The 17,983-nt window shown below is 40.3% G+C and overlaps 1 protein-coding gene across 7 annotated transcripts in view; it reads right to left on the bottom strand.

Moving 5' to 3' along the window:
- ZC3H13 (zinc finger CCCH-type containing 13) overlaps positions 1–17,983 on the bottom strand; it is a 38,710-nt gene that overhangs the window by 4,121 nt on the left and 16,606 nt on the right. For 3 of the 7 annotated variants that reach the window (XM_072135237.1, XM_072135234.1, XM_072135239.1), the window contains 11 exons: positions 17,086–17,280; positions 16,685–16,992; positions 14,712–15,158; positions 14,452–14,628; positions 13,396–13,882; positions 10,331–10,434; positions 7,960–8,982; positions 5,958–6,002; positions 4,511–5,002; positions 3,200–3,355; positions 420–620 (listed from right to left, as the gene is read on the bottom strand). In XM_072135237.1, coding sequence (XP_071991338.1) covers positions 420–620; positions 3,200–3,355; positions 4,511–5,002; positions 5,958–6,002; positions 7,960–8,982; positions 10,331–10,434; positions 13,396–13,882; positions 14,452–14,628; positions 14,712–15,158; positions 16,685–16,992; positions 17,086–17,280 — 3,635 coding nt within the window. The remainder of the gene's footprint in view (positions 1–419; positions 621–3,199; positions 3,356–4,510; positions 5,003–5,957; positions 6,003–7,959; positions 8,983–10,330; positions 10,435–13,395; positions 13,883–14,451; positions 14,629–14,711; positions 15,159–16,684; positions 16,993–17,085; positions 17,281–17,983) is intronic. The other 4 variants (XM_072135235.1, XM_072135236.1, XM_072135238.1 and 1 more) reach the window with 4 other exon arrangements.

Raw genomic sequence — 17,983 nt, 5'->3', positions numbered from 1 at the left:
TTTGCAGACAAAAAAAATCTATTATAACATTCAGGACCTTGGGAAAGCTGGATTGCAACACATCACACGGAGCTTTCTGAACTGTCCAGACAGGACTAATCAACCCGAGTTGGGTCACATATACACAGCAGCTGGGGTTTGTTGCAGCGATTGATTACATCTGCCCGTCAGGCCAAACCCATTACCACATTCTCTCGAGCAGTGCATACTTGTTTGCGCTGGAGTCTGGCACAGGAGCGACAGAGCTACATCATAATTTTATAACAAAACCACTCAGCACAGGGATTAAAAAAAGAAGTTTCTGCATCGGTGCAGCTACAGCATTCTCTAGGCATGTTGCTTCATAATGCACTAAATCAAATGGTAGATTTTCTTTAAGGTTTGTTTTCTTATTAAGGAAAAAAAAAATTGGGACCCACCGTTAGGCTTTTCTATTGCTTGTTGGCAAGTGTCTTTGACCTTGTTGAACAGATCAGGTCCTGCTAATCGCTTAGAGATGCCAACACGAAGCAAAACAGCGGCAGGTGTGAACTTCAGCAAAGCAGCACCCGACTCTCTTGGCTCCTTAGGCTGCTTGGGCATCAAACTAGACCAGTCCACATCAATCACATCCAGAGGGTCTGCACAAATCAAGTCATGAAATAGGAGTTATAGGGTATACAGAGTAGTACACATACAATTATACAACAATTACAACTTACAAGTTTTATCTTTCAGTAAGTGTGACCATTTTACTTGCTTCACTACAGGGCGTTATGTGCACATAGTCTACTATACGAGTCCAAATCTCATGGCACAGTCCACATACACTAGCAGGCAAAAGTACCAATCTAACTATACAATACTATAAAAAGGTTTCACACTTAATTATTTGTCAGTTTGCAATTTGCTGTTAGTTGATTAAGTCTCTCCTATATGTGAAAGTGTCATCTGACCATCACTAGAGGCAATTGCAGCTCCCAAGAAAATAAGGTGTCAGTGCACATTGCAGTTAGCTCTTCAGTTATTTGTACCATTTATTGTGAACTAAAACCATTTGATATTGATAACCATAAATTGATGTAAATTTAAACCAGGACATACCGCAAAAAAATGACACCTTACACAGGTCCATACACCAAAGTGTGAAAACGTTATTGGCCTCAGAATTTGGCAAAATGGTAAAAAAAATTTTGGTACAATTTACATTAAAAAAAAAAAATAATCTACTAAAACCTATAAACATTTGGCATCACTGTGATCGAATTGACCCAAAGAATAAAGAGGAGGCTTCATTTGAAGCGCAGAGTGAAAGCCACAGAAAAAGAGCCCACAAGAATACGCCACAAATGTGGTTTTTTTGTCAATTTCACAGCACTTAGAATTTTCCAGCTTTCCAGTATATTGACTGTAATATTAAATGGCGCCACTAAGTAGTACAATTTGTCCTGCAGGGGTTACATAGTATATTAAGGCGCTTACCAAAACATATAGTAATATAGTGACAACCAATCTTTAAAGGGAACTTGTCGCCACATTTTTCACAAATACAACTAGTGGCAGGTTCCGAAAGAGCCCTTTTAGCTAAAAATTGTTTTCCTCAGATTACCATAAATCATCCTTAAAATTTTACCTAGTATCCAGGGATCTCTTTAGCAAGACCAAGGGGTGGGGGTGGGGGGGGGTTGGGCTGGCCTTATTGGGCTGAGCCCTGCAACTTGAACCATGCTTTCTCAGCATGCAGCAGTAATGTCATGTGATCAGGGTGACAATCTCAGGTCCTTTAGCCCCACAACATCAGCAAACTGTACACCATGCAGATATCGGATCACTTGTAAACCGACAAATGAAGCAAGCACTACTGATATATGTATAGAAAAAGGGTCCACGCAAGAAAAAGATTGGATGCGTACACAGGACTAGAGGATAAGACCCAAGTTTATTAATTCAATATCAAAAACAGATGTACACAGGACAACAAAAAACTATTAAAAGCACTTAAAAATACACCCAAAGGGGTGTCCTCATCATGGGCATTGTACTCTCTAACAAGCAGGCAATTTGAGCATCAGGTCTCTTTGCACTTAGTACCTAGTGGTACTTTACATACATGTATTTTTCTTATCTAGCTATTTGATACCCGGTCTCTCTACTTGCGTATATTTACCTATTTGATAACTGTTTGCATTGTCAGTATGAGGGATTGAGGGATTTCAGGGCTCATTTGTCCCTGGCAGTCACGCACACCCCTTTGGGTGTATTTTTAAGTGTTTTTAATAGTTTTTTGTTGTCCTGTGTACATCTGTTTTTGATATGGAATTAATAAACTTGGGTCTTATCGTCTAGTCCTGTGTACGCATCCCATCTTTTTCTCGTGTGTTGTAATATATCAGATCACATGAAATCACAGCAGTCTGAATGGAGGCATGGAGTGGAGTAGAAGTCCATGCAGGCTGCTGTGATTTCATGTCATCAGATATATGCATGGGGTACATCTGCTAATGTTGTGAGGCTAAATGAACTGAGATAATGTCACCCTGGGCACATTACATTGCTGAATGCTGAGAAAGCATGAGGATGAGTTGTTGGAAACAGCCCAAGGAGGCCACAACTCGCTATAGATATCTCTGGATACCAGACAAAATTATAAAGATTGTTAAATGGGGAACTCGGGGAAACGATTTTTAGTGAAAAGATTTTCTCTCTCTTTCTCCCCTCCTTTAAGTGTAGTGTGATGAGAGAGAGTGAACTCCAATTTGTCTCGATACACCTACATTAGTCTGTTTGTGATTTTAAAAAAAGCAATTACCGTCGTTTTGTTTGGAATTAAATAAGTTATATTTGAACTGAAAAGGAGGATTTAGAATTGATTAGGGTATGATTGGGTTGCTTCGCCAAGCAACTATTCAAGCATCTAAGGTACAAAGCACAAAAGTTTCCAAAAACTTGCTGCATGTCCAGGAGATTAAATGCCCTGAACAGAGAGCTGCCGAGATTATGTCAGAGAAGGACTTTGGGTGAAGTATATACAGCAAAGTTTTTATACACTCCATGAAAAATATACAAAATAAATATACATATTTTGTAAACCTCCCCAATTGTATCTGAATTGTTGGGGGTTCTTTGCTATTCCCTTTTCAGCTGTAACTCTGGTACACTGCATCCGTTTTATTACATGACATATTTCTATAGACAGCAGTAATAATATGATTATTCTTACCAGATGCCTTTTCATCTTCATGTTGGTCTTCCTTCTTCTCAGCATCGTCAGCCAGAATCTCTTCCAGTTCTCCATCACTGATGGGCTCATATTCTTCTCCTGCCACAGAATCCCCAGACTGGTCGTCATCGAGCTTGGAAAACTCCTCATCTGCACCTGTGAAGCATTTCAACAAATCAAAAATCGAGTGTCCTTGAGGCATCTGGACTGTACCACAGAATATTCAGATTATTACCAACAAGTACGCAGAAAAATAAAATCCGTAACCACATTAAAAGGAAACCTACCACTTGTAGTGGCAGGTTTCCGATGTCAATACCGAGCACCAGCTCAGGGTGAGCTGGTGCCGGAGCTTATTTTAGTTAGTGTTTTAAACCGCGGTATCGCGGTTTAAAACACTTTTTAAACTTTATAGCAGGCGCAGGCAGGTACACGCTCGGCGCTTACCGTGCACACGGCTACATAGGAAGTGAAGGAGAGCCGCGCGCATGGTAAGCGCCGGGCGCGTACCTGCCTGCGCCGGCTATAACGTTTAAAAAGTGTTTTAAACCGCGATACCGCGGTTTAAAACACTAACTAAAATAAGCTCCGGCACCAGCTCACCCTGAGCTGGTGCCCGGTATTTCCATCGGAAACCTGCCACTACAAGTGGTAGGTTTCCTTTAAATGTCCATGGTGTGTTTTTGTAAGAACCGCATCTACCACAATAGACAGCTAGCGCACTTCAGCTTTCAGTCAGACATTTTCCAACTATACAGGGTCAAAGATCTGCTTGCGCTCTATTGCAGTATAGGGTAGGAACAATCAGACCATCTAGGGTTAATGTAGGCTAGAGGGTAAAAAAAAAAAAAAAAAAGTTTCAAAAGTTTTAAAAATAATTAAAAGAACTTAAAAACCTAAAACATTCAAATCAGCCCCCTTTCCCTAGAACTGATATAAAACGTAATAAACAGCCAAAAAAAAAAAAAAAAAATCAGACAATAGGAATCACAGTGTCTCAAAATGCCTGATCTATCAAAATATAAAAACAGTTATTGCCAGCAGTGACCCCCATAATGGAAAATAGTGCCCAAATGTCAGAAACGTGACTACACCATTTACACCCTCTGTCCTTAAGGGGTTAAGCATCCTCTAAATTTTGTAGGAAGTTATGAGGCTTATAACTTTTGGTGTGATTTCCTGTGCTCAAACTGTGCAAGACAAGACTCTAAATGCAAGATGTATCAAAGTGGAAAATGTTCATAAAACAAAAAGACAGCAAAAAAAAAAAAAAAGGCCAATCCCACAAGACAAAAAAAAAATTATACCCACCATCGAAACTCTCAGCCTTTTCTGCTTTCCGACCACTAATATCTTGGAGGTTTTCTGCATCTTTCTCTGCTCTCTCCAGGGTAGAGGTGTTCCGACTTGTAGTCTCATGACTTTTATCCCCATCTCTCTCCTTTGTGTCAGTACGTTTCTGATCAACTAAAGACGCATCAAGAAGACGGACTCTCTCCTTCTCGGTATTGTCAGGTAGTAATTTCTCTCTGTCCCTTTCAAAGTCTCTCCTGCGGTCTCTCTCCCGCAGACGCTCTCTATTTCTTGGCCAGTCTTTATCAGTTTCTCTATCCCATTCTCTCTGTCTCACATCCCGTCTATCACGATCTCTATCCTTTTCTCGATCTCTCTCCCGATCATGTTCATATCGCTCTCTTTCAGGAGCTCTCTCTCGGCTGTCGAATGATCCCGACCGGGAATGAACTTGGCGATCAGATTCAGGTGAACTTCTCCTTGAACTATGACTTCTGGAGTCTCTACGATCTGCAAACAAGGGGAAAATTGGTAATTAAATTATTGTAATATAGAACTGAACAAAAACCATGGACTAAGATTTTGGATTTCCAAGCGTGTGGATGTGTTGCATATTTAACCACCAGGACATTTCCCAATCACCTTAAATCCATCTCATTTTTACATGACCCGTCACCTGATTTTTTTTCACGCAAAATGGAAAGAAACAGGAGAGCAGATTGAATTATACCAGAAACAAATAAATAGAGAACAAACATTCTTCCACTGAATGCAAGGTACCGTATATGCTCAATATAAGCCGAGGCACCCAATTTTACCACAAAAAAACCCTTTGAAGACGTTTTGATTCAAGTACAAGCCATACAAAATGTCCAGCAGAGTGCCCCCCCAGTAATGTAACGTCCAGCAGAAAGCCCCATTAAAAAAATTAAGTTAGTACTCGCCCTCCGGCACTGACCCTCGGCGTCCTCTTCTCCCTGCAGCAAGTCTTCACGTTCCCTGCCAGGCCGGCAGATGCACGTCTGTGCCGGCACACACACTATGAGGTCAGCAGGTGGCGACTGTGCTGTCAAAGTTTGTGTGCCGGCAGACCGCATAGAGAGGCACCTGCCAGACCATCCAGGAGGTGCCACAGGGAGAAGAGACGACTGAGGGTCAGGGCCGGAGGGAGAGTACTAACTATTTTTTTTAAATATATCCAGGTATAAGCCAAGTGGGGCTTTTTCAGCACAAAAATGCTGCTGAACATCTTGGCTTATTCTCGAGTATATACGGTATATCCGATTGCTTTCCCATACATTTGTGTGTAAACAGACAGAGACCAACATTTTTAATACAAAAGAAAAAAAAACAAAAAACAGAATTCTACATTTATACTACCTAACACTTTCTGCACAAAGCTTGAACAAAATTCAATTTAAAATGTGCAAAGCGCTCCCTAGTGGCCTAGTCCGTAACTACACACCTGTATGCCGTGTTGAGATGTGTGGCTGCATGCCGACTTTGTGTCCTGTATGTGGAATGCACAGATTAGAGCCTTACAAATAAATAATGGACATGCATTATTTACTCAGTATATCAGTACTCTTACACACAATAGTAGGTTTACAAACCTTTAAGGTTTAATTACCAATAGCAATTGTGATTAAAGCGTTACATCTAACTGCGGCATGTTCACCACAATCAGAGCAGTAATGAAAAGTATTGAAAGTGGAGCAAAGATCCTTCAACTCAAACTGGACTCTATTCTACATTGAGAGGGAACCAGTCACCAGCATTTTCACTACTAAATCCACAACAAACTCATAGGTAGGGTAAATTATAACCCTTTCACATTTTGCTTTATGTTGAAGGAAATCTGCCATCAAAATCCATAATGATAAACCAGGGGCACTACCTCATAGATCCAGACACTGTGATGCTGGTAATCATCTTATATTTGTTATTCATGGTCTCCTTCCTTCCTAAAATGAACAAGTGCTGAGGAAGCAGGTGGATGGTGTAACTGCAACAGTCTGTAAAGCCAGATCACAGAAGGGTAAGCTCCTCATGGCTCATTAGCAGTGTCTGGATCTATGAATAAGTGTCCCAGGTTTATGATAATTGATTTTGATGGTAGATTTCCTTTTAAAATAGCCAATGTATCTTAAAATTATATGAAAGTGTCACTTTGTGATAAATCAGCATCAGAGACAGGAATGGAATAGTCACATTCTGGGTCAATAGTGCAGCCATATTTAAAGAGGAGAAACTTTCACAATAGCTGTGTTCAGACTGTGATCAAGGAAAGTGTGGAGTCCATTGTCACAGTCAGATCACACTGCTGAATTCAAGGAATTCCTTGAATCCGTGATATATGATGCAAGGAGTCCCTGTATAGTCTCTAAACAACCCAACCATAATCAATTGCAAGGGACTCCTTGCATCATATATCACTGATTCAAGGAATTACTTCTCCAGAAAAGTGGTCAGTCCACAACACTGGACAATGTTCGGTCGCAGTTCTGTCCTGGAAAACCAAAGATGCAGTCAGAGAGCTGTAGATAAAGATACAAGCAGTAAAGACCTAATCAGGAATTATACCTCCTAATCTACAGCACACAGAACCCAGAGAATATTAAAGCAGGAAGTTAAATCTTCACTGAAGCCTGTATCTGGGTGCTATAGAGCCCAAAATAGCGGTGTGATGAAGTGACCCTCCACTCCAGCCTCTCCTCCTGACCAGTCTCAGGTAGAATGCAACTTTGCAGGCAACAAGCAATGACTTTGGGACATTTTTTGTTCATATCATCATAGTTTATGTGGTTTATGTCCATCAAGTTTAACCAAGGAAGGGAAGGAAGGGATTGGATGAGAAAGGGATTTAGGGAGAACAATTCCCTTCCTTATCCAATCCCTTTCTTCCATTCCTTGGATGAACTTGGACAGGTGTCTTTTGAGCTTAGGTATAAGTAAATAGGTGATTCTTTTAGCATGAAAGATGGAATGCTAAAATTATATTTCCTAACCTGAGGTTGTCGCTTAGTGGATAAAATGCTAGTGAGAGGCATCCTTTATAGGTAATCTTCCCCTTAATTTAACCTCTACAAACATCAGTGCTTTGTAGAGGTTAAATTAAGTGGTAGATTCCCTTTAGCATGGAGAGCAGAGCCCCAAATGGAAGTAAAATACTTACCTTGTTTACCCATCCACTTCTTGGCACTGCAGACTGAAGCAGGCACAAGTGAATTGTGCCACTTTCCTTCTCCCACCACCTTTATTTACTAGACTAACTATGAACAGATGTCGGCATGATCGTCGGAGGTAATTTTGGTTATGCTTTCCTCTAAGTACCATCCAGGGAAACAGTGTCTAAAATCCGACTACCATTTCAGTTAGATGCCATTTGTTTAATACAGAAAGAAACATTTTTAAATGAAGGCCCATACACTTTAAATAATTGATTTTCGGAAAATAAAAAATGGTACCTGAAGAATTGCTACGACTTGGTTCTCCCCTTTTGAGCTGGTCAATTCTGGACTTGCGCTCTCCTGAAGACTCAATGCTTCTATTCCGTTCTCGATCTCTAGAGCTGCCATGCAAGAGTTTTCTTCTAACAGCCTGGTCATCGCCACCACGGTGCACAGAGTCAATAGATGGTGAACGTAGGCGGCTTGATGTCTGGCTCTGGTTACTTGATATACTACTGCTGCGTTTCTGCTCAGCAGGCTTGCGAGCTGGGGGTTCCTCCACACATGAAGGTCGTTGATCTTCCTTCTCAGGTTTTACCTTGATGGGCTTCTTGATGGGTTCTTCTATAATTTTGTCTGGAATTGTAGATTCAGTTCTTTCTGGGACGTCTTCATCTGACCAGTCACTGAATGTTGAGTCCTTGGATTGTGCTGCGATCACTGCAGTCTTGTCTGATGTCACTTCAGGAATTTCCTCCTTGGGAACTGCTGAGGCTGGGACAGGCGCAGCAATCACTGGGGGCGTTCTAGGACCTTTTTTCTTCTTGCTGTGCTGGACATTTTCTTCATCAGAAATATCAGACTCTCCCTTCTTTCTCTTTTTCTCCAGATTTTTCTTTTTTTGACCCTTCTTGGGTGAAAATACTTTGGCTTCTTCTGGAGGAGACTCCGTTGCACTTTTCTCAACCACAGGCTCCTCCTCTTTCTTCTTCTTTGCAGTTTTCTTCAGCATTTTCTTCTTAGTCTTGTCTTCATGCAGTTTGTCAGTAACCTCTCTATCATCTATTTTATGCTGTATAGAGCTGTCGGTCTCTTTTGCCTTTGAACTTTCAGCCTCTATTACGTGTTCCCTCTGTTTTTCAGTAGAAGACACACGCTCTTTAGTTTCCACCTCTTCATAACGCCTGGATCCATCTTTCCTATCAGGTTTACGTTCCTCCTCCTTCCAACGAGTTGGCCTTTCCTCAGTAATATGAGCAGGACTAACAGATCGTGTGTCTTGAGGTCTGACAACTTGACTAAGAAGGCGGTGCTTCTCATCTGAATGCAAATCAATGATAAAATAGAAAATAAAATTTAATTATGGTTTTCATTTCATTAAGGTAAAAAGCTACGGCACATTTCTTTAACTGAAAAGGCCATAACTTACATGTCATTTACTTTTGCAGCTTCTATTAGATGTGTATTGGATCAGTGTAAATTTTAAATGTAGTATTCCACAATTTAAGAGAGAACCTGCATACACTATTAAACATATCTATTAGCTGCAATGAAGAAGTTGTACCTACTCCGAAATGTCTCATCAGTCCTTTATAATAAAATAAAGCCATTCAGCAGAGCACAGCTATCCAATGTTGTCACATGCTTCACTCAAGATCAACCAATAACTATGAAGGATATAACTTACAGTTTCTATCCTTCCCACTGTTACTAAAGTTTGCTTGGAAAAAGCTGAACTTGCAGTCAGGCTATGTGATCAGAGACCAAGTTAGCTTCTGAATACAACTGGACTCATAGATTGTGCTTATTTTAACATCAGAATTCACTAAAGTCATGGATTTTAAAAATAAGTACATGGGTATAAGAATATTTCTTTTATGATCTACTCTTATGCGATCAGTATCGTACAGCACTCCCACTTAGCAGCTGTTTTAAGATACCAAAACCCATTCGTTTAAAAGGCCTAATATATGCAGAACCTGCTATATAATACAATAAAGAAGAGAATCTCATCCAGAGGCTGCAGGTGTTGTCTGTAAGTTAATAGACAAGCAGATATTATCATTTACTGCATGTCAATCCGTAGTTACAGATTTCATCCAGATTCTCTTTAGGTCAATTGCTGACCTAGAAAATTAAGATGAAAATCCCAAATCATAATGTCCTGAAAACTTGCACAAGTTGGTTTTCAAAATAGATTGCCTACATGAAAATTTGCACTGTGTTCACATTGGCGATAAGGTTAATGTTTATTTTAAGGCATGGTTGCATGCAAAATTAAATCTAAGACATTGCAAAACATCTTGATTCAAAATGCTGTTTATTTTCTACAGCTCCTATCTATTTGACTCCATTTGACAAATTTGCCCTCTCACGTCTGTAAAAAATAGCCTCACTATTCTATTAAAAACATACTCCTTTTTTAATCCTATTAACTTATGTACTTTTGACTGCTACCTTCATAATCAAAAATGTTCATAAAAAGAGCAAGATCCAACGAGCCTGAAGGCAAAACTGACAGATGACCTCTCCATAGATTATAGCCCATGGCTATTCCACAAACTGATCCTTCTTTGTATTAATTAATGATGGGTCCATCAAGCAGGAAGGTAACACATATCAGTAAACATTATTATAATTATATAGTGAAGAGCAGATAAAGTCTTACTCTTCTCATCACCGCTGTTATAGGCATCACTGTCCGGGGAATGCTCTCTACGGCGCTTCGGTGACGGTCGAGGGCTGGGACTGTTTTCATTCCTATGTCGCTTCCTGTAGAAATAACACATAAAAACAAGGTTTAATGCCAGAATATACAAGTCTGCAAATAAATATATTCAGAATTATCACAAACCTCAGAAGTGTCAGAACACTGTGCACTAGTAACAAGAGTCTAATTGATATCCTATCAAAGACACTCCGCATACTGTTATTCTCAGCTTTTGTATGGTAATACTATGTCTCACTAGGAGATCAGTTAACCCCTTCGCGCTCCGCGGCGGATATATCCGCCACGGAGCGCAGTGACTTAGCGCTCAGTGGCGGATATATCCGCCACGGCTCCTATGCCGGCTCGGCTCTGGATCAGAGCCGAACCGGCATCGGGAAACACGGGGTGCCGGCTGTAACTAATAGCCGGCACCCCAGTGTAACACCCGCGATCGGAGTTGTCTCCGATCGCGGGTGCTTAACCCGTTAGATGCCGCGGTCAGCGCGACCGCGGCATCTAACAAGTATCTGGGGGGTCTTTCCCCCACGATCGGCCCCCCCGAACCGTTTTCGGGGGGCGCCGATCGTTGCTATAGTAACTCTGGGGTCCGATCTGGACCCCAGAGTTACTAGCAAGAATTGCCAGTAAGATGGCGTCTGTGACGTCATCTTACTGGCAAAGTGCCAGCCTATGCAAGTGCATAGGCTGACACTGATAATACTCTGCAATACATCAGTATTGCAGAATATTATCATGAAGAAGCAATCAGAAGATTGCTTCTTCATGTCCCATGGTATAAAAGTGAAAAAGTAAAAAAAAAAGTTATTCAATAAAAAAATAAAGTCATAAATCACTAAAAATGCCCCAAACCCCCAAAACATATAAAGAGACATATAACTCAAAAAAAAAGTCTAAATCATAACACAAACCCCACATATATAGTATCACCGCGTCCGTAACAACCCGTAGAATAAAAGTAAATCATTATTGAACCCCCACGATAAACGCCGTAAAAAAAACTGTTATAAACCCTCCAAAAATTATGATTTTTACCTTTTCAATCCCACAAAAAATGATATAAAATGCGACCAAAAAACCATATGTACTCAGACATGATACTGGTGCAAAGTACAACATGTCCCGCAAAAAACAAGCCATCAACCAGCTCCGTAGCCAAAAACGTAACAAAGTTATGCCACTTGGAAGATGGCAATACAAAAATTATAGATTTTTCCCCACATTAGGGTTTTGTTTGACAAATTTAGTAAAACGTAAGAAAATATATTCATGTCTGGTATCCCCGTAATCGTATCAACCCATAGAATAAAGATAACATGACTATTAGTCTATACGGTGAACACCAAAAAAAAAAAAAGTCAAAAATCCAGTACAGAATTGATGCTTTTCTACTCCTGCCCTCAAAAAAAGTTCCTAAATTTTCAACAATAGGTGATACCAACCCCAAAATGGTAACAATGGAAAAAGCATCTCATCCCGCAAAAAAAATGCCGTCACATGGCCCCAATAACGAAAAAGCGAAAATTTTATAGCCTTCAAAAGGGGCCAATGAGGAAACTAAATTCCTGGCAGCTGCAGGGCTCTCCTTCCCTTCTGCACCTCGCTGTGCGCCCATAAAACAAGTCACAGCCACATGTGGGGGGTCTTTGTACTCAGGAGAAATTGCAGAACAAATTGTATGGTGGGTTTTCTCTTTTTATATTTTGGAAATGTGTAAATTTTAGTGCTAAATGAACGTATAAGGGAACAATTTGACCATTCTAAATTTCACCTCCATTTTGATTCAATTACTATGAAGATCTCAAGGGGTTAACAATCTTCGTAAAAGCTGTTTCTGATAGCTTGAGGGGTGCAGATTTGAAAATGGGTTGGTTATATAGGGGGTTTTGATGCTAAATATGTAAAATTTCATTCAAAACTGTATTTATCCCCAAAATAGTCAATTCTGAAAATCCGGAAAAGCGATATTCTATTTGCAAGCCGCGTGACGTCAAAATAAATTATCCAGATATTTCAGAAATTATGAAAATGTAAAGTAGACAAATGGGAAATGTTATTCAGCAACTTATTTAGCTGGTAAATCTATCTGCCTGAAAACGTGATGATTTAGAATTTCGAAAATGGCAAATTTTTCAAAAAATTCATCACATTTTCTTTTTTTTGTAAATAAACGCAAAACTTATCTGCCAAAATTTACCACTAAAATGAAGTACAACATGTGGGGAAAAAACAATCTCAGAATCGTTTTGATAAGTAACAGTGTTCAAAAGTTATAACCATATAAAGCGAAGCAAGTCAGAATCCAAAAAATCGGGCTGAGCCTTAAGCTGTAAAATGGCTGCGTCCTTAAGGGGTTAAAGGGATATAAGTCAGGCAAGTGACTACAACCAAAAAGATAATGTGTGGTTGAATTTCAGGCTATATTAACATAGAAGTATTTTGTGCAGTATTCTCCATTGGAATTAGAAAGTCAAAACCCTGAAATAGTACAAATCTTCTCACTATACTTTTCCTCTATGATTCACTCCTTGCTTCAGCTTCCTACTACTGATGCAAAATACTGACCAAAAATCAATTGTGTGAAAAGGGCAAAGTGGTGTCTAAGTCACAAAAACTGTATTGTGCAAATAATCAAGTTTTGAAGAATAGATTTGAAGAATCAGCACAGTAATGAGATGGGTGCACGCTAATAGTGCCAGGAGGAGACTTACTACACTGTAGCTCTAGTCATGTAAACTGTGAAATGGGGATTTGAAAAAGTGCTGTCAAGAACAACCAGGAACCCACATATGTTAGAATGGTCCCTTAATATGCTGACCACAAGCAACTGTGCAGACCAGACCACCAGTGGGTGAACAAAGCATTACACAGTGCAAAACCAGTGTTCTTCGTGTTACAATCTTTTCTAGAAGAGGGTCCTTAAATTACCCCTGAAATCTGCAAATGGGTTCTCAAAAACAGACAACTCCTGCAACAGAGGAAAGGTTTCTAGAAATTATACTTACTTGGATTTTCTATCATCATGTAGTTCTTTTTGATTTCTTTCTTCTCGAACATCATCTCTTTTGTCTCTACGCTCCTCTCTTCCCTTCTCCTTTTCTTCCCAATCTCTTGGACGGTCGCGTTCTCTGTCCCTGGCTCGTTCCCGGTCCCTTTCCCTTTCATGGTTTCTTTCACGCTCTCGCTCTCGTTCCCTTTCACGCTCTCTATCCCTCTCCCGTTCTTCCCGCTCTCTTTCCCTTTCCCGCTCTCTTTCCCGCTCTCGCTCCCTTTCTTTTTCTCTCTCCCTTTCCCGAGCCCTCTCCCTTTCAGACTCGCGCTCCTTTTCTCGTTCCCTTTCCCGTTCTCTCTCACGCTCCCTTTCACGCTCACGCTCCCTGGCCCTATCATCTCTCCTATCATCTGATCGGTCAACTCTACGCTCATCTCTCCTTTCATCTCGTTCATCATCGTTCCTTCCCCGGTGTTGTGCTGGGGATGCTGCCCTTTGATCTGCAGGAGAAGAAAAATTCTAATAAACGAGTTGAATTGAAATTAAAGGCAGATGGGGCACATTGTGAAGCGTCATTTCTTATCATCCATTGTTGTGTTACATTCCTGTTGTTCCACGTAGAAAATGATGAATGACTTGACAAGTGGGTGTAAACTATTGGTCTGTGAAACTACAACCGTCCCAACTGTCCAAACAAAGCTGACAGGGTGAGAAGGTGAAGTGAAACTACTTTGACAAGGGGACTGTTAAAAGTCTTAAATAATATAGAAAGTCTTGAAATATGACAGGCCTTCTTTAAATAGCCACCTCGGTATATTAAATTAACCCAGCAGAACCAGTACAAGAGAACATTAGGATGAAGTTGTTATCAGACATAAAAAAAGGTTGCCATGATAAAACAACCCCTTTAGCATCTTTCCGAGCCAAAACTATTAGACAAAAATGTAACTGTAAATATTATTATCTAAAAGAAAATGACCAACTACCTTTCACAGGAACCTAAAAATGACACTAGAAAAAGCAAACCTGCTGTATTAGAAATGGCATGCTCTGATGGTGTTGTCTTTACCTCTCTCTCGATCGCGGCGATCTCTGTCCCCATGTCTACGATCAAACGAGGAGTCTCTCCCCTGTTCGCGGTTGTCATATCTCTCGCGTTCCGTATAACTACTCCTTGAATCCCAGTTTTCATGGTAACTACTGCTGCTGTGACTATCCACCTGAGAACTTCTATTTCCCCGACCACCTATTAAAAAGCACAAGAAAATCTTTATGCATGTGAAAACATTGACTTATTAACGCAAATACATTAGACATGACATAAAATACCTTTTTCCGGAAGGTCTGCTGCACGTCCTCGTGTCCGGCCATTGCGGTCATTTCTGGACTCGCTTCTGGATTCATTTCGGGTGTCATTCCTAGAATCGTTTCTTGTGTCTGACCTTGAAGATTCATCTCTCCCATGACTTCTCCTGTAGCTGCGCTCATCATACTGATCATCTTTCCGATGTGACTCACGGTTGTCCCTCTCTCTATAATCATGAGTGTCCCGTGCAGAGCGTGAATCCTTCTGCTCTCGGTTTTCTTTAGTGTCTCTATAGTCACGAGTATCTCTAGCTTCACGGCCATCCCTCGTGTCCCTAGTCTCTCTCCGGTCACGGTTATCTCTAATGTCTCGTCTATCACGACCATCTCGAGACTCCCTTTCATCTCTGTGGTCTCTAGAGCTACTTTGCTCCCGATCATCTCTCTCTCTATCCTTTCTTCCTCTGCTATCTGAGGATTAAATGAGACAACAGAAACTGAGTAAAATGATCAAATACAGAAGGAGATCTGAAAAGAGTTGTACTCAGGACATACTCTCACAATCTAACAGAAGTTGACAAAAAGACTACGAAGTCTAGATGTGACGCTCTAATAAGACTCCGAACCAAAAATATTGAATGCGTTCATAAGTTCAAAAGGTACTTCAACAAAGTATTTGCTTAACCCCTTACCAACATGTGACGTAATAGTACGTCACGTCGGGTCCCGGTGCATGGAGAGGGCTCGAGGGCCGAGCCCTCTCAATAGCCGGTAAGTCTTTGCTGCATATTGCAGCAAAGGCTTACCGGTAACACCTGCGATCGGTGCCGGCACCGATCGCAAGTGTCTTCCTGCAGATCACCGCCGGCAAAGGTGCTGGCGGCTTCAAAAAGATGGCATCGGTGAACGGCGATCACGAAGACCCGAAGCTACTTCGGGTTAACCCATTCATTACAATTTGCCATCAGCACATTGTACTGTGTGAGTAATAAAATACACATATACTGCCATACTGTAATATGGCAGTATATGATAGGATCGTACAGACACCTTAGGGATTAAGTACCCTAGGGAGTCAGAAAAATAGTAAAAAAAAAAAAAAAGTTAAAAAAAAAATAATAATAAAAAAACCTAAAAATTCAAATCACCCCCCTTTCCCTAGAACTGATAGAAATATAAATAAACAGTAGAAATCATAAACACATTAGGTATTGCCGCGTCCGAAAATGCCCAATCAAAATATAATAATGTTTTTTCACTGCGTTTAACCCGGTAACGGAAAATCGCGCCCAAAGTCGAAAATGGCATTTTTTTTGCCATTTTAAAAAAAATTTAAAATTCTATAAAAAGTGATCAAAAGGTCGTACAGTCCTAAAAATGATAACATTGTAAACGTCATCAAAATCCGCAAAAAAAACTGCACCACCCACAGCTCCATACACCAAAGTATGAAAATGTTATTAGCGCCAGAAGATGGCAAAATCCCCCAAAAATTTTTGTACAGGTTTTAATTTTTTTAAATGTATGAAAACATTATAAAACCTATACAAATTTGGTATCCCCCGTAATCGTACCGACCCAAAGAATAAACTAGACATGTCATTTGGTGCGCACAGTGAAATCCATAAAATCCAAGTCCACAAGAATACGACACAAATGCCTTTTTTTTTACCAATTTCACTGCATTCAGAATTTTTTTCCCGCTTCCCAGTACACGGCATGGAATATTAAATACCACCATTTTGAAGTGTAATTTGTTACGCAGAAAATAAGCCATCACACAGCTCTGTACTTGGAAAAATAAAGTTACAGATTTTTGAATGTGGGGAGTGAAAAATGAAAACGCAAAAACGAAAAAGGGCTGCGGCGGGAAGGGGTTAAAACAAGTGCATATTTTAGTGCACTAGCTAATTTGCATACAAAATATTGTTTTTATCTGTGCACAGATGGGAAATGCAAAAACCTGCAATTTATAGTGAAGTATATAGTGTACATACCATCCCTCCTGTCTCTACGTCTGTCTTGTGATGCAGATGCTCTTTCCCTTTCGTGTCTTCCTTTTTCTCTGACTGGGGACCGATGTTTGGATGGACTCCTCCTCCTCTGTGGCGATGAAGTATGGGTAGCATATGGAGAGGATGATGAACGTCTTGCGGATGGTGAAGAGGCTCTTTGATAGTGAGGGGATGGAGATCTTCTACGACGGGGAGAGGGAGAGTGTCTCTGTGTAGATGAGCCAGACTGTGAAGATGGAGAGTGGTGCCTTGAGGATACAGGGGAATGATGACGGGCAGGAGAAACAGACCTGTTGAATACAGAAAAATTTCTAATTTACATGGTCAAAGTAACACTATAATTTTATCCTAGTGAATAAAATACCCAAATTATTCATTTATACCTGCGGGATGGGGAGATTGCATGTTTGTGAGATGCAGATTTAACAGGCGTTGGTGAAGAGGTGTGTCGTCTCCTTGAAGGTACCGGTGAATACTCCCTTGAATGGGAAGAATTGCTGCGAGAGCGGTCAGCTGGACTTTGAGATCGTTTCTGTCTGTGAGAGCCCTCTGATAGATCCCTACTAAGAAAGGGAACACTGAATAAAAAGTTCTAAACGTAAATATGAAAAAAAAAAATAATATTAATGGTTATCCTAAAGTAAAGGTCATCAATGTAAGATCCCCGAGGGTCCAACAACAGAGTGTGGCAGATAGGCGATGGGTTCAGACCAGATACAACATTGGTGACATATCCAAAAGATAGGACATCAATATATATATTCTTGGAAAAACCCTTTAAAAGGTTGTGCACAACAATTGAAAGTGAAAAACAGGAGTTCCAATAATTTTTAGATTGCAACTATAAATGTGTTCATTTTTTTCAGACTTCTAATGTGGGAAAGGACACCTCTAGCACAAGATGGATAGGGGTTCTGTACATTAACCCCTTAAGGAAGCAGGTTTTTTTTCGGCTCATTTCTCGCTCTCCAACTTCAAAAATCCATAACTTTTTCATTTTTACGTGTACAGACCTGTGTGAGGGCTTATTTTGTGCGTAACAAATTTTACTTTCCCGTAATGTTATTTATTTTAACATGCCGTGTACTGCGAAGCTGGGAAAAAATTCCAAATGTGGAAAAATTGAAAAAAAACCGCACGTGCGTAACGTTCTTGTGGGCTCAGTTTTTACGACTTTCACTCTTCACTCCAAATAACACGCCTACTTTATTCTTTGGTTCGGTGCGATCGCGGTGATACCAAATTTATATAGGTTTTATTGTGTTTTAATACATTTTCAAA

This window comes from Engystomops pustulosus, chromosome 2 (assembly GCF_040894005.1).
Source record: "Engystomops pustulosus chromosome 2, aEngPut4.maternal, whole genome shotgun sequence".
NCBI lineage: Eukaryota > Metazoa > Chordata > Amphibia > Anura > Leptodactylidae > Engystomops > Engystomops pustulosus.
The sequence above is the reverse complement of the archived record's forward strand: the minus strand, read 5'-3'. Positions and strand labels throughout refer to the sequence as shown.